This window comes from Ursus americanus, chromosome 3 (genome assembly GCF_024610735.1).
Source record: "Ursus americanus isolate L20-20 chromosome 3, mUrsAme1.1.p, whole genome shotgun sequence".
NCBI classification, from domain to species: domain Eukaryota; kingdom Metazoa; phylum Chordata; class Mammalia; order Carnivora; family Ursidae; genus Ursus; species Ursus americanus.
In genome coordinates, this window is record NC_142129.1 from 11,963,085 (window position 1) to 11,979,918 (window position 16,834).

At 50.0% G+C, this 16,834-nt stretch overlaps 1 protein-coding gene across 4 annotated transcripts in view; it reads left to right on the forward strand.

Moving 5' to 3' along the window:
• The window catches only part of TRPV5 (transient receptor potential cation channel subfamily V member 5), a 35,302-nt gene that overhangs the window by 4,506 nt on the left and 13,962 nt on the right, over positions 1-16,834 (forward strand). The window contains exons 2-9 of one of the 4 annotated variants that reach the window (XM_087860766.1): positions 763-887; positions 3,724-3,821; positions 3,971-4,093; positions 4,561-4,698; positions 4,973-5,071; positions 5,218-5,393; positions 5,782-5,928; positions 7,581-7,793. In XM_087860766.1, the coding sequence (XP_087716892.1) occupies positions 4,030-4,093; positions 4,561-4,698; positions 4,973-5,071; positions 5,218-5,393; positions 5,782-5,928; positions 7,581-7,793 (837 nt within the window). In that variant the 5' untranslated portion in view covers positions 763-887; positions 3,724-3,821; positions 3,971-4,029. Of the gene's footprint in view, positions 1-762; positions 888-1,272; positions 1,485-3,723; positions 4,094-4,560; positions 4,699-4,972; positions 5,072-5,217; positions 5,394-5,781; positions 5,929-7,580; positions 7,794-16,834 lie in introns of those variants that run through there. The other 3 variants (XM_045792454.2, XM_087860767.1, XM_087860768.1) reach the window with 3 other exon arrangements.

Sequence of the window (16,834 nt, forward strand, 5' to 3'; positions counted from 1 at the left end):
ACTCCCTGGGTGAGAGCGTGCTTCCTCCTGTCTCTGGCATCTCCTCCTTTCCTTATTTATCTTCCTTTCAATTCTCCTCTAAAGGTCATTTTGTCCATCCTTAGGTCTTACACTAAAAGAAGGGGGGGTCCCCTGCTCCTGAAGATCCCCAAGGGGGAGGATGCCCAGCCCACGTCCCCCCACGTCTCTCATATCTGTACAGGCAGAAGGTTCCCAAGAAACAAGTTGTGGCAGGTGATTTGGAGCTAAATTTCCAACTTTAAAGCCAGTTCTTGTTTTGCTGCTAGCTGTGCACCGTCACCCTCCCTCTCTGTGCTCCGTCTCCTCATTAGAATACAAAGAGAGTCCCCAGCCTTTTCCCATGTACCTCCTCAGCCTCCTAATCGGAAGAGAAATAGAACCCTTCCTATCAGAAAACAACACAATGAGATCGTCTGTCCTCAATCCTCCTGCCTACTCGTTCCTGGAGAGATGGAGAGATTTCTCCATCCACCACCTTGGCTCAGCTCCTATGGTTCCACCTTTGGAGTCTCCCCTGGTTGGGGATCCACAAAGCTGGGAGGGAAGACAGAGGAGGGCTGCCCAGAAGCCTCCGGGAGGCTAGCTATAGGGTTAAGGACAGAGACAACCACAACACAGAGAAGGAGCCCCTCGGGGCTTGGAGCTTATCTGTGGAAGGAGAACCAGCAGTCCTTGGGCTCTTACGATCATGCTTTAGGGACACTTCCAGGAAACCATACGATTATTGGCCCGATTCTACAGATTGGAAGACTGAGGCCCAGAAAGCTCGCCTAACTGATCTGTAATGGCCAAGAGCCAGAATTCAAACCAGGACCTGCCTGATTGCTGAGCTGGAAGGCTTCACTTTTCTACTGTCCTATATCCCAGTAAGTGCTCACCTTGCTTGTGGGGCCCACCTTCTGGGCTCCATCCTTGCTCCCCCTCTATTTTCCACCGCCTCACCGCCTCACCGTCCCTCACCTTCCCCTGTCTCAGCCGCAGCCCCAACCCACTGCCAGGAATGAATCTCCCTCCCCTCTCCCCTCCCAGCTCTAGGGAATGTTCTGTGCCCCAGGGGCTCTCTAGAAAGAGCTCCTCCTCCAGGTAAATCTGCTTTCTCCTGGCAGGGCCCCCAGTCCCCTCAGTACATGCCGGCGTGCGCATGCGTACACACACACACACACACACACACACACACACACACACACACACACTACACGCTGCATGCACAAGTCACACAGGAGATACACTCCCAGTCCCAACCCCAAACAGGCTCCGCCTCCTCCTCAGTTGAGGAGTCCCGGACTGGCTCCTTTTACCACATTCCCTAACCCGCCAGTGCTGTAAGGAGAAGATATGGGGGCTCCTCCACCTAAGGCAGAGGGACCCTGGGTCCAACTCCAGAAACTTCTGGCCTCCTGGCTGGTCAGAGGGCAGGACTGGGATCAGCATGTGGACGAGGCCCACATGCTGCAACAGAAGAGGTAGGCTGCCCCAGTCATGCTGCATCCCACCCCACACTGGCCTCCAAGCCCTGTGATCCACTCGGCTGTCTCTCCCTCTTGGAGCAAGCCGGCATTCCATGCCAGGCACTGGGCTGTACCCAGCCCGCTTGTGACAAACCCTGGCTGCGTCCTTTCATGGGCAGGGCAGGAGGAGACTCAATGTAGACTCAAAGCCAGGGACAAAATGACACCACAGCTCTAACCAGCCTGCCTGGTGGCGGAGGGGGGCGGGGGTCAGAAAGGGACAAGACAGAGGGCAGCTGACCCTGGAGAGAGGCAGGTGCAGGCTGATGGGGAACAAGTTACTGGGGAAAGGCATGAGACCCTGCAGGTTTTTTAAGACTTGTTGCCTGGAGAAAGAGTAAGGAATTCCCATTAGTATGAATGAAAGTTACTGTGTGCAAAAGGGGGGGAGAGCTCTGTTTTGTATTACACCTGGAGCCAACCAGCTGATAAGGGAAACTCAGCTTATCTACCTCTCAGTCTACGGTGTCCCAGCCATATCCCGAGGACACAGAGATTGAATGAGGCCTGTGCCTGCCCCTGGGATGCCTTCAGGTCAGGTGGGGCTGACACCTGGAGACAGATCATTTCATGAAGAAGTGGCCAGGGCAGGGACCCATCCTGCAGGTGGGCCTCTGCCTCGGAGTATTTGGGGAACTTGTCGCCCATTAGACAGTTGCCTAGGGATTCGGTGAGCAGACAATAGCAGGTCTGGGGTCCAGCCCGGGCTGGCTTCGTGCGAGGGTCCCCTCGACAGTGGCATAGGATCCCTTGGTTTAATGAGCTGCTGTTGTCAACTCAAAATGCTTCATTTTTGAACAAGGAGTCCTACATTTTCATTTTGCTCTGGGCCTCACAAATTGTGCGGCTGGCCCTGGGTACAGTCTAAGCCCTCATTTGGGAAAGGCTCTCTGATCACCAACCCCCCACCCCAGGCCCTGTGAGGGATCCTTTGACCTCCTCCCCTCCCTCCAAACTTCTGGGTGAGAGTCGGGCCATCTTGGAGAGAGAGCTGGGTTCTGGACTTCCCCTCTGCAGAGGGAGGTGGGCTAGAGGCCTAGCTGCTAAGGCTGTGTGCGGTGCCCCCAGAAGAGGAGGTGAACTCTGGAACCCTAGCCCTGGGTGCCCTGAGCTGGGTAGACTCCCACTAGGTGAGATGGGGAGGGGATGGCCCTTACTCTGCCGGTCCCTCCTGAGAGTCCTTTTCTAACAGACTCGAGCTCCACCTTAAGATAAAAAGCTTCTTCTTTAAATAAAAAAGTTCTTCCCCCTGGCTCACAGGGCAATTGGAAAAGAGGACCTGGGGGCTTGGGGATGTCATGGGAAGCACTGGTCAGTCTGTCTGCCTTTCATCTCTCCCTCTTGACCCTCACCTGCCTTGTGTTCACCCTGGGAGCCCGTACTTGTTTGCCCAGCAGGATGGGCTTCAGCTTTATCTCTTGTTTGGTTCATTGAGGCAGCAGGCAGCAGAGAAACAAAGATTAATTGACAAGAGGTGCCTTAGGTTGGGTATGTCCACAGGGCTTCTCCCGCTCCCAGTTGCACTGTTCTCAGAGAAGCCTGAGGCTGTGCTCCTTCTCAGTCAGAAACAGGGTAAAACACAGAAGGACTAGATCGTCTGTACCCCACTCCAGAACTCTCCCTCCCCCCGACAGTGGGGATATGTATCTGAACAGCCCGGAGGGGTATTTGGAATTTTGGCAGCTTGTAAATCTCCCAAGTCCCAACAACTGGCCCATCTTTGCTTCCCTGCCCCTCTGGTCTCTCAAAGTTCCCCTTGCCCAAGGAAAGCCGGTTCAGCAGGCCTGGGAGCAGGGGTGAAAACATTTACTCAGCTTAGATGGATTCAGCCAGGCCAGGCCTGATGGCCTCCTGTCAGTGTCACCAGGGCCACCTGCTCAGCAGCCCAGGCCTTCCGCACCCCCCCCCCGAGTCTCCCACCCACCTGAGCCTTGAGCCACGCACCCCCTCCGGCCCCCAACTGGGGAAAAGCTGACGATGATGCAACCAACCGGGGGGGGGGGGGAGCTCTGCACCTGGCTCTCATCCCAGTCTGACCCTCAGCTAGAGTCTAGCAAACAACTCTTTCCGTCGTGTCACTGAGCACCTTGTGTGACTCGTGTCTGTTCCACATAGAGAATGTTTCTGATCCTCTCTCTGCCATTGGCCTCTCTGTGGTTCTGCCTCCACCTGACTCATGTTCACCTTCTCCCAGGATCCAAGAGTCTCCACTGCTCCAGGCAGCCAAGGAGAATGACCTGTGTGTCCTCAAGAAGCTTCTGCTGGACCGAAGCTGTGACTTCCGGCAGAGAGGTGGGGTGCAGCTGGGGTGTGATGGGAGGGGGGCCTGGCCCCCAGACGCTGAGGAGTTGTGCAGAGGGTGCTGGAGAGTACCGCCAGCTGGAGCCCCTTCCTCGCGAGGCTCTGGGCAGGAAAGACACCCCTGTCCCACTCCACTCCAGGAGCCTTGGGGGAGACAGCGCTGCATATAGCGGCACTCTATGACAATATCGAAGCTGCCATGGTGCTGATAGAGGCTGCCCCGGAGCTGGTCAAGGAGCCCACCTTGTGCGAGCCATTTGTAGGTGAGGAGCCTGCACAGTAATTCAAGGTGGAGACAGTAAGGAAGGGGCTGATGTCACCTCTTCACATGGGCCTCTGCTGGGAAGGGGTGACAGAGGGTTCAGGAAGGTTGCCCTTGAGTTGGAAGGAATGCAAAGATCCCAGGCTTGGCCTTTAGCATCCGTGACTTTCTTTAGCTGTTCCATATTTCCTTCCTACTCCTCTCATGTTCCATGAAGGACAATACTCTGTTTCTTTTTCTCATAGCAACATTAGATCACATGTACACCCTACCCACAATAGTCAAGAGGTGGGGACAGTGAGGGGACAGCCTACGGGACTAATCACCCAAAGTACCAGGCCATCGTGCTGAGCCAAGGGCAGAAATCTATGCCAGGACCTGTCAGGGACCTTCTGTATGCCAGGGGGATGTTGTGTCCCCAAGAGAACTGGGGACAGACCCCATGACTGAGAGCTCTCTCTGGGCCAGGTCAGACTGCACTGCACATAGCCATCGTGAACCAGAACGTGAACTTGGTGCGAGCCCTGCTTGCCCACGGGGCCAGCGTCTCTGCAAGAGCTACGGGCACAGCTTTCCGCCGCAGCCCCCGCAATCTCATCTACTTTGGTGGGAGCAGGGCCAGGGCTGGGAGGAAGGGGGCGTGGGGAGGTGGGCAAGAGCAAAGGGAGGGGGGAGCTAAGGAGGGCTCCAGCCCTGGGAGGCTGGTAGGGTCAGGCCTTAGAGGGCTTAAGCCCCATGGCCCTTGCTCCATCCCTGCCTCTGATTCTGCTGACAAGTGTCAGCAAGCCCGGAGCTGAGATGTGGGGGGAAGGAGGCAGTCACTCCGGAACATAGCCCGTCCCATCGGGCACTCATGCCACGGAGCCCTCTGTGTCCACAGGGGAGCACCCTTTGTCTTTCGCTGCCTGCGTGGGCAGCGAGGAGATCGTGAGGCTGCTCATTGAGCATGGAGCTGACATCCGGGCCCAGGACTCCCTGGGTAAGAGCTGGGCTCAGGATGGGAGCGGCGACACTGGGGGCCGTGAGGGCAGGGGCCCGCACAGCCCTCGGGCCTGCCCCAGGATGGGCAGGGGAAGAGCGGGGCCTTCGGTACAACGGCCATGGGACAGCCGTGTCCCCCCGCAGGAAACACTGTGCTGCACGTCCTCATCCTCCAGCCCAACAAGACCTTCGCCTGCCAGATGTACAACCTGCTGCTGTCCTACGATGGGCGCGGGGACCACCTGCAGCCCCTGGACCTCATGCCCAACCACCAGGGTCTCACCCCCTTCAAGCTGGCCGGAGTGGAGGGCAACACTGTGGTGAGGGGGCGCGCCCCTGGCCCTCTGGCCTCCTTCTAAAGACCCTGCTTCCCTAGCTCCCCGGCGGGCGGCAGTCCCTTACTCCGAACCCATCGCTCAATGCTCAGCCTCAGGCCTCCCTGATCAGGAGCTTGGAGAACGGCACTCTAGAATATCTGCTCCGGTGACCCGAAGTGCTGTTCCCTTGGCCTGTCCTCTTCTTTCTATCTTTAGAGAGTTTGTGGGAAAGAGAGAGAAGCAGAAACAAAAGGAGGTTCACGCACCAGAGGCGTGGGGATGGCTGAGTGCCCGTCAGTGCCGGGGAGCGGGCAGCAGCCCTGCTGGGTGGCGTGGTGCCCGTGGCCCGCTTCTCCCACGGACCCTGGGCCTCCCCGCTGTGTCCTCGCAGATGTTCCAGCACCTGATGCAGAAGCGGAAGCACATCCAGTGGACGTACGGGCCGCTGACCTCCACGCTCTACGACCTCACGGAGATCGACTCCTGGGGGGAGGATGTGTCCTTTCTCGAGCTTGTGGTTTCCTCCAAGAAGCGAGAGGTACAGATGCCGCAGTGGTCCAGGGGCTGTCAAGCATCTGAGCAAATCCTGTCCGTTTGCTTCGGTCCTGGGCTCCAGACACTTCCCTGCCTTTTAATAGTTGGGGATGAGAGCAGAACTATGGGGCCTTTGGGAGAAAAGTCCAGTCTGACTGCATTTTCCCTCTGCCCATCTCCAGCTCCTCTGCTTACCTTTGTCAAACTAACGTTTTAGCTGAGGACCTCTCCAAATGGAAGTCGCTTCCTATCATTCATTCATTCATTCAATCATTCATTCATTTATTCCTCATTGAGCACCTTCTGAGTCCCAGTTGCTATTCAAGGAACTGAGACTACAGAAAAAAATCACAGTTCCTGTCAGTCCGCTTCCTCAAATTTGGGTCCCTGTCCTTGGTAACTGCAGTGGGTACAATGTATGCCATCAGAGGGGCCTGGACCATGCGCAGTGGCAGCAAAATGGAGGTCAAGTAACTCGTTGGGCTCCCTGCTCAGTGGGGAATCTGCTTTTCCCTCTCCCTCTGCCTGCCGCTCCCCCTACTTGTGTTTTTTTTTTCTCTCTCTCTGTCAAATAAATAAATAAATCTTAATTTAAAAAAAAAGAGAACCCCAATCCCTCTGCGTGAATTGTGCCAGCACAAATCCTGGGTATCCCGTTTCAGCGGGCTCTCAGTGTTCTCTGACAGGTTTTATTCTTGCCTTGAGATCAACTTCTTTTCCCTTCCCTCAAAATTCCGAGCCCTTCTTACCTCCCTTCTGGCTCTCCCCCTTTGCTCCATCAGAAGCCCAGACTCCCACATTATGGCAAAAACAGAGGCTCTCTGCCTGGAGCTCCTTCCACTTCCTGCTCTGACCTACCAAACACCTCAAACTGCCCACCGCCTCTCCTTCCCTCTGGGTTCAGTGGGAAAGATGTTCTTTCCGCTGATGATTAATTCCTCCAGCTATGCTTTGAATTCGACTTTTCTTCCTTTCTCAGATGCCTCATCCCTTCTGCCCCCCTCTCTCGTTTGTGTTTAACCTTCCACCATGTACTTACATCAGGGCCCCAGCCCACCCTAGGGGCCTAGATTATGGCCACATCCAAACCCCTGTGCCTCTATTGCTCCTCTCTGGTCCATGACACGTCCAGAACAAATATGCCTGCTTCCTTGCTTGAACCCCCCAATGCTCCCCATTGCATTCGGAAAGCTCATTCAAGTTCCTGACTGTGGCATTCACAGTGTGCGATGGTCTGCCTCTGATTTATGTCACCCCTTACAACTCCTGCCCACCACTCCCCACGGGTCCTCTCATGTCCCCAGACACACCCCGTTTGCCTTTGTGGATGACCTCTCTCACCTGCCTGCCTTGGCGACTGCCGCTACTTCATGGAAAGATCTTCTCTAGCTCCCCCCTTTCGCTCCACTAACCGCTGCTCATCCCTCAAAACTTCATTGGTGCTCCAGCGCCTTCTTGTGTTTCTGTGATAGTCCCCCTGCAGCGCTCACACGCGGCTCAGCGTTGAGTGGAAATTTACCAGTTGTAAATGAAGTGGCTGTCTAACCGAATGAATGACGGTGGCGCTGCTAGTGCCCTGCCCTCCGGGATCCGGTGGGAAATCCTGCATTCCTCACCATGCTGGTCACCCCCATCTATGGTCTCCTTCCGTGGCAGGCTCGCCAGATCCTGGAGCAGACCCCAGTGAAGCAGCTGGTGAGCTTCAAGTGGAAGAAATACGGGCAGCGGTACTTCTACATTCTGGGCGGCTTGTACGCGCTCTATATGATCTGCTTCACGGCCTGCTGCATCTACCGCCCCCTCAAGTTCCGCACGGGCAACCGCACAGACCCCCGGGATAACACCGTCCTCCAGCAGAAACTGCTACAGGTGAAGATGCTTCGTGGGAGGGGGTGGAAGGGAGTGGTAGCAGGGGGTGCCGGTGCTGGAGAGCAGAGGGATACTACCTGGGAAAGACGCACTCGGCTCCCGCCGCTGCAGGCTCCTGATCACCCAGACGCCAATTAGGCATGAGATAGGAGACCAAACAAGGCGACCTAGTGAGTAAAAGTGCACGTGTCCAAGGAGCTGTGGTTTTCCTCACTAACCCTGAAAGAACACTTGTTATTACAAACATCATACATTTGTCAACTTCCTCATAATTTGCAAAACCTATTGTTCTAAAGGGAGGAACATTGTGCTCCAAGTACATTTCTTTTTTTTTTTTTTTTAAGATTTTATTTATTTATTCGACAGAGATAGAGACAGCCAGTGAGAGAGGGAACACAAGCAGGGGGAGTGGGAGAGGAAGAAGCAGGCTCATAGCGGAGGAGCCTGATGTGGGGCTCGATCCCATAACGCCGGGATCACGCCCTGAGCCGAAGGCAGACGCTTAACCGCTGTGCCACCCAGGCGCCCCTCCAAGTACATTTCTGAGTCCATTTCTGGTCTGTGAGGGCAACACAGACCTCCCTCCAGGCCTGTGCTCTCTTCTCAGAGTATGAGGGCATTGGCAATAATGTGTCTGCCGTCGGACCACCTGTCGGATCCGCTGAAGAAGGATGCCCAGATTAAGTAGCTGGTGAAAGTAAATAATTTTTGAGGTTCCTTTGAATCCTGTGGGCTTACCAATCTGTAGTGTCCTTCAGAGACCCAGGTGGAGAGGGTGGCTCAGCAGAGGTGGAGAGGGGCTCTGAGAGTCTGCTGCTGAAGGGAGCAAACTCTCCTCTGTGGGTGACAGAACGAGTAGACTCTCATGAGTACTTCCGAGCATAGACAGTCAACAAGTATGGCCGCATTGGGTTGGTTTACTGTTCATGAGTAACCAAAATTCTTGTCCCGGTGACCTGAAATAGCCAAAAGTGAGTGCACATATGGGGGCAGAAAGCAAAAGACAGAGGAAGAAGAACTTTGCCAGGCAAGTAAGAGCTAAGTCACCGGAGACTGATGTTGCACGCAGGATGGGCCAGCCGCAGGTGTGACACAGCCTAGGCTAGGAAGAGGGATCGTTTGGGTCAGAAAGAGAACATAAGCTGCTTGCCTAGTCAAGGAGCAAAAACCCTGAGTCAAGTTAGTGGAAGGCACAGAGAAGCAACAGAGAGCATCACTGAACCCCAGAGTAGGTCAAGACACTCCATCTCTCTTGCTTCTGTAACTGCCTCTCGCTATATATTCGGTGTGCTCATGGATCCAGAGCCAGTCTCTGACAGAGTCGGGTTTGCTACCTGGAGAGGACAATCCTGAGTGTGCTGGGGCTGCCTTGTTAGAGTGGGCACCAGTGCGCTGGGGGGAGGTTGTGTCCCACATGTCTCAAACTGGGCATGAAGCTTGGCCCAGGCATGGAACCCACACAGGGAGAAATAAGGACGTTGAGGAGATGGCCCAGTGGGGTAGGGGAGAGACTAGAAATGGGGAAAATGCATACACATGTACGAGTTGAGGGGAGCTGGGCTTTTCCAACATTCCAGGCCCTATTTTTCAGATGTGTTGTTTTCCCAGTCCTTTGGCTCCAGCTTACCTGGGGATTTTCTGGATTTAGACTGTAGATAGCATTCTGGCCTGAGAGTTGGGTGATGCTGAACAATTTTTTACTCAGAGACTCCTCTCCATGTGCCCCCTTTCTCTCTGGCACAAGACTAACCTGTTCCTTTGACCCAGATAGTCTCTCTTTAGAAGATCCCCTCCCCCTTACCGCAGGATTTAGCTGAGAGCACCTCCCCTTCCGCCTTTTTTTCTTTCCTCTTCTTTCTTCCCCCGCCCTTACCATGTTTACCCTTTTGTCTTCCACCTAGATAATAGATACTTTAGGCCAAATAGAAGACTGTTAACTTTCAAATGTTCTTTTCTTGATGGGAGAAAGGGGCTCAGAGATTAAGAATGCTTTTGTAAGGGGTTCAGGTAGCAAAGACTACCAGTGGAAGATCCCTATTGTTTCACATTCCTCCTTGAGCTGTGTCCAGAGTTTCTGCAATATCTGTGTCCTCTTACTCAGTACTAAGCCCATCTGGATAATATCAGGGGCTCCTAAACTTATCACCATGATCTGAAAGATCCTGCTTTCACCATGTACCAGGCTTGTTAAATAATAGGAAATTCTCTCTTTTTTTTTTTCTATTTTCTATTACTTGGGAGTCTTAGAAAAATGGAAATTGCACCATTGGTGTCTTGATTTGATTAATATAATTGTTGACACATTGGTTAGCCCGCAGAGCTTTATCTTACACAAATGAATACTTTACTATCCAATTATAGCAATAAATCTGGGCGCACAGGGTTCCCAGCCACTGAAGGATTTCCTCTGCGGATCTCATGGGATCCAGAGAAGTCACCGGGCTCCGTGAGAGCAGCCCAGCGTCACCTTCTCAGGACAGTTGAAAGGAAAGGAAAAACTCGTCTGTTTCTATGCACCAGCGCTAATAACACAAAAGCAGACAGAAATGATGGAATGAGAGTGTTTCTGTCCAGTTTCAGAGGTCTCTTTGGGGTTACTGCACTCTAAGATGCCTCATTGTTCAGCCATAAAAGTTGTGCTTTTCCAGAGTTTCCTAAGAACTCTATTAGTTCAGTTGATTTCCTACCTCCATTCAACGTCTACTTGGTTTAGGCAGGGCGACATGCACAGTGATGCCAGTTCTCTTGGGTTTCCAGGTGAGTGGAAAGCATCAGTGTGGGAGTCAGGTGGCTTGGGTTTTAGTCCTAACTCTGAAATCAAATAGTTGTTTGACCTTTCACAGATCCTACCTCTTACTGGATCAGTGGCTTTTAACCAAGATGGGAAGCTGGTAACAATATTGGTTTCTAATAAGTTAGAATGTCTGGAGCTGAGGCCCCCTGTCAATGGTATTTTTAAGAACTCTGAGTAATCCTAATATTCAGCCAGGCCTGAGAACTACTGGCTTCCGTTTCTGATACCTATTCATCTATAACTTTCCAGTCTTAAGTCAATCGTTCTGATCCTTTAGATTCCTGATGTGCTGTTCAGCAAGAGGGCATTGCTCTCTCATTGAAATTCCTCTTTGTCTCCTGAAGATTTCCTTGATCTCTCTCCTGCCCTTTTCCCAAGAACATGTCACTAATTTGTTCATTAAGCAAATAACCATAGAGAGCCTATGGAGCCTGGACATTGTTGTAGGCATTAGGAATTCAACACGATCTGAGCAAAACACCCACGATCTCTGCCCTTTCGGGTCTACAGACTGGTTTACATTAAGTAAATGAATAGATATTTCATCACAACCTGTGATTGTTACAATTCACATTATGGTTTCATATGACAAGAAGAAGGACAGGCTGCTAGGAGAGCTTACAACTGGGGCCTAGGCATGCTGAAAAGCCAGAGGTGCCTTTCCTGAGAAATATCCCTAAGCCGAGAGCTGCACACCAATTAAAGCTGGAGAGTTAGTCCTAGGCAGTAAGCATGCACCAAAAAAACCCTGCCGCAGGAAGAACTTTGCCAACATCCGAGGACAGAAAGAAGAGCTAGAGCACAGGAGATGGGTGGGGCAGGAGCTGCCAGATGAGGTTGCCCAGGCTGACCCTGCTCAAATCATGAAGGGCCTTGCAGGCCATCTTGAAGATTTTACTTTCTGTGCCAAAGTCAATGGGAAGCTCAGAAGGATTTTAAATAGGGGAGGGACTTAACAAGAACTTTGATTTAGAAACATGTCTCTGTTTATAAGGTGGAGAACAGATTTGAGGACACCAGCGTGGATGTGGGGGGACCAGTTAAGAGGCTGTTATGGTTCAGCAAGCAAGAGATAATGGTGGGTTGGCCTAGGGACATGCTGGGGGCCAGGGTGGCATCACTACAGCACAACGGATTAGGTGCAGGGGGGAGGGAGCACAGTGCTGCAGGAATGACTCATAGGTTTGCATTCATTTAAAAGAATGAAATCTTGCCATTTGCAAGGACATGGATGGAGCTAGAGAGCATAATGCTGAGTGAAATAAGTTAGTCAGAGAAAGACAAATACCATAGGATTTCACTCGCATGTGGAATTTAAGAAAGAAAACAAAGGAAAGAAAAGAGACAAACAAACAAACCCCACTCTTTTAACAAACATAGTTATCAGGGGGGTTGGGTGAAATAGGTGAAGGGGAGAAAGAGTATGCTTACTTATCTCAATGAGCCCCGGGTGATGTATGGGACTGTTGAATCACTATATCGTACTCCTGAAACTAACTTAACACCGTATATTAACTATAGTAGAATTTAAATTTTAAAAAGCAATAGAAAGAACACTGTCCTAAAAATAACTAAGAAAGCAGCAAACAAATTGAATAATTCAGGAATCATTTATTAAATATTTGCTTTGTGCAAAAAAAAAAAAAAAAAAAAAGTCCTCCACCTGTCGTGGTCAGTGGGATTGATTTGTCTACACATCATTATTCCTCACAAGCTCTGAACAACCCAAAGCACCACAGCTACTTGAAAACCCAGTTAATATCCAGCTCTACACAATGCTGTTCAGGGATCCTAAGCAGCTTATTATGGGACAAGCACAGCAAATTAAAGAGAAAAAGAGATGAATGGAAGTAGGGGGGCTGGTAGGTAAAAATAACACGTGCTGAGTGCTTACCTTGTGCAAGTTACACGCATTTATCAGTGCTTGGGGGAGCTGGTTAAAATCAGATTCTGACAATTAAAGCTCCAGTGTGACCCGAGATTTCTGACTAGCAGCGGGGGGATGATGATGTTGTGATTCTGTGGACCGCACTTTGGATGACAAAGCCTTATATCCTTTAGTCCACATAGATACCCTAATTATTAAGGGAAAGTATCACCATTTTAAAGACGATGAATCTGAGGCCAGGAGAGGTTAAGTACTTTGGCAAAGGCACTCAGTGGGTAAGGGCAGCCCTGGGATCGGGGTTTTGGTCTGGTTCACTGCCGAACTTCACCTGTACCTACCAAGCTAGGCCATTTCTTTCTCCAGAGTCATGTGCTCGGTCCCAGTCTCCTTTCTTAGTGGCCCCATTGCATGAGAAACTCATGTCTCTAGGCTTTGAGGGGCCTCCAGGGCCTGCCACATACCCCAGTTTGTCCAGCTATACCTCATCTCTCGCGGTTGGGATGAGGGACACCGCGTGTGAGGGGCAGCCTTGGTTAGGACCCCCTGCATGCTCTAGAGGATCAGAGTAACCCCTCATTACAAGCCAGCAGGACTCTTTCTGGAAACTTCGTTCCTTTGCAAGCTGGGGTCTTGGGGAGGAAAAGAATGTCTAGGACTGGAATTTGAGTGCAGTTTCGGCCGTCTTCCCACTTCCTCTGGGTTGCCCATGCTCCCTGCCCGTCTCCGCGGTGGTGCAGGTGACTCTGACTCTGCTCTGCCCACCCCCTCTGGGCATTTCCTTCAAGGCAATGAGCTCAGCCAGCTGGTAAATGAGAGCAAGGTCATTAGGCTCACTTCCATGAAGTATGAATGGTCAGCCTCCTCAGGGGATTTGGCTGTTGACAACTCCTGAAATTCCAAGGCTTATGATGATATAAAGAATTCCAGTCATTAATGAAAGACATTTATTTTTAGAGGAGTGGTGTAGAGTATTTTCTCAGTGCATTATTAGCCAGGCCCTCTTAGGTGACCTTGAGCTACAAATCTCAAAATCCTGGAAAAGCCCGAATCTTTGTGACCTTTTCCCCATTCTCCTCCAGATGGGTTTCCCCAGTCCTGCTTCCTGATTCCCTCTTTATCTCCCTTCTGCAGCTCTCAGATCATGCTCAGCTTGAACCTCCCTGCTTACCCCCTCCTTTCCCTCCTTCCTTCTTTCGAAACAATGGAGTATCCACTACACTGCACCATGCATTGTGGATAAAAAGGAGTGAGGTGCCCCTGGTCTCAAGGAGCTCTGAGATGACTGGTGAGGCATGTAGCGCCCTGACGATTGTAGTGTGCTGGGTGAGGTCTGTAAGCAGAGTGGTGCCAGGTGCCTATGGGAGAACCCCTGAGCTGGGGTGGAGGGGCAGGAGAGGAGCCCCAGGAGGAATGCCATGACCTGACTCTTAAGGCTAAAGTGGGCCAGGAACTATGATGGAGGAGGGCAGTTTAAGAAAAGGGCATAGTCCACACAAAGGCCTAGCTTAACGCCAAAGAACCCCAATAGTTCAATGTGGCCGGAGCATCACACGGAACGTGAGGACACGGAGGAGGAGCCAGACCAGCAAAGGCTCTGTACGTCACATCTGGTAGTCCAGGTCTTATTTTGTTTAATTCTCATCTCCCAGTGGCACTTCTAATTAAAAGAATACAGGCACATGATTTAAAAATTAGAGGGCAGGTATAATGAACAGCAGCAGTGTGGGGGCCGGCCCCTCCTGACGCACGTCCTATTCCATGGAGACAACCAGGTTTTACCTCTTTAAGTTTTTCATTCCTGTCGTTATCGCCACACTGCTGAATAATATGCTTCCGTCTTTATTCATTAATTAAATTTAGACATTATCAATGGAATTTCTGCTATGATAAACGCATAGGCAGCACCCTCCATTCCCATCTTCCCTTCATTTCTTTTTTTAAAGATTTTATTTATTTATTTATTTACTTATTTATTTATCAGAGAGAGAGAAAGAGCAAACAAGCAAGGGGAGGGGCAGAGGGAGAGAGAGAATCTCCCGCAGACTCCCTACTGAGTGCAGAGCCCAAGGCAGGGCCTGAGCTCATAACCCTGAGATCAAGACCTGAGCCAAAACCAAGAGTCGATACTTCACTGACTGAGCCACCCCGGTGCCTCTCTCCCTTTCACTTCTATTCTGAAGACTTAAGGGAACCAGGAAAGGTATAGAGCAGAGATGCCATGTGATGACATTTGCATTTTAGAAAGACCAGTCCAGAAGCATGGCGGGGAGTGGGCCAAATGAGGGCAATGGCTTCATGGTAAACCAGATGACAGATGCCACGGGTTTGCAGTAAGGGAGTAGTGCTGCGAATTGGAGGAAAGGGGAGCATTTGAGAGAGAACTGGGAGACTGAATGAACAGGACCTCAAGAATGAGTGTGTCTTCTACTTTACTTTACCAAGCACAACCTTGATCCCAAAACCCTTTCATAAAGACCAAAAATCCTGAAAACTGTGGATCAGGCTCTCAATATAGACAGAAAATCTTGAATACAGTCTCCAGGGAATAAAATTCTCAGAAATTCAAAGGAAAGCTCATTCCCAGCTTGAGTTTAGGGTTTAATTCACAGAGGTGGTTAATGAAGGGGGAATTCTTATTATCAGTTCAATAGACATCAATACGTCGTTCACCAAAATTCAATGCTCCCGTCCTTTTTTAAAACGTGAAAATCTCAACTTTGAAAAGAGTTATCTATTCCAAACTGAGAGCCAACCTTATATACATTGGTGCGAAGCACTAGAATTCCCCTGAAAACCAAAAGAAAAAGAAAGTGCTTTAAAAGCCCAGTAGTTCCATTAATCTTTCATCTTTATTGAGGTATAATTGATAAAGAAAATTGCAAGATACCTAACATGTACGTTGCAGTGATTTGGAGTATGTATACAGCGTGAAAGTGCTCCCACCATCTAGTTCATTAACACACTCATCTCCTCGCATATTTACCTTCTACCTTAGTTTTTGGTGGGAGCAATTAAATTCTACTCTCAGCAAAATTCTTTTTTTTTTTAAGATTTATTTATTTATTATAGAGAGAGAAAGATCACAAGCAGGAGGGGCAGAGGGAGAGAGAATCTCATGCAGACTCCCCACTGAAGGCAGAGCCCCATCCGTGGCTTGACCTCATGGCCCTGAGAGCACGACCTGAGCCGAAACCAGAAGTTGGACACTTAACTGACTGGGCCACCCAGGCACCCCTCTCTTAGCAAATTTCAGTTATATAATACAGTGTAGTAATCAACTATAGTCATGTCGTACGTTAGGTTCTTAAGGCCTTATTCTTCTTAGAGCTTTAAAGTTTATACCTTTTTACGAACTTCTCCCTATTTCTTCCACTCCACAGTTCCTGGTGACCACTTTTCTATTCTCTGTTTCTAGGATTTTTACCTTTTTTTTTTTTTTTTCTAGATTCCACATATAAGTGACACCATGTGCAGTATTTGTCTTTCTCTGTTGGGCTTATTTTACTTAACGTAATGCCCCAAAGGTCCATCCGTGTTGTCACAAATGGCAGGCTGTCCTTCTTTTCTTGTGGCTGAATAATATTTTATGGTATATATATATATCATGTTTTCTTTATCCATTCATCAATTGATGGACACTTAGGTTGTTTCCATATCTTGGCTATTATGAATAGTGCTACAATAAATATGGGAGTGCAGATATCTCTTCAAGATCCTGTTTTTATTTCTTCTGGGTATATGCCCAGAAGTGGGATTGCTGGATCATATGGCGGTTATATTTTTAATTTTGTGAGGAACCTCCATACTGTTTTCCATAGTGGCTGCACCAATTTGCATTCCTACAGTGCATAAGAATTCCCTTTCTCCACATCTTCACCAATATTGTTATTCCCTGGTTTGTTTGGGTTTTTTTGGATGATATTCTATCAGGTGTGATATGAAATATCATTTTGGTTTTGATTAGCATTTCCCTAGTGATTGGTCATGTCGAGCACCTTTATATGTCTTTTTTGGAAAAATATTTATTCAAGTTCCTCTGACCAGTTTTTAATTAGATTGTTATTTTTTGCTATTGAGTTGTATGAATTGCCATTATTTTTATAGCAACTTTCACACATATATATTACCTTTTCCTCTCTAGAGAGAGCAATTAAAGACAAATAAAACCCCTATATGAGGGTCTTGTGTGGTGATCTTGGATAGCAGCGAGGAAGGGAGCCTTCAGGAGACTGTGGCACTGTGCGGCCTGGTTTAGGAGAGGACTTTTAAGGACAGAGTTGTGGTGGCAGCTACTTTAGGGCAGTCAGATCCCAGGTGGAGCTGTGATAAAGCTTGGGACACCTGTTACTCACTGGTGAA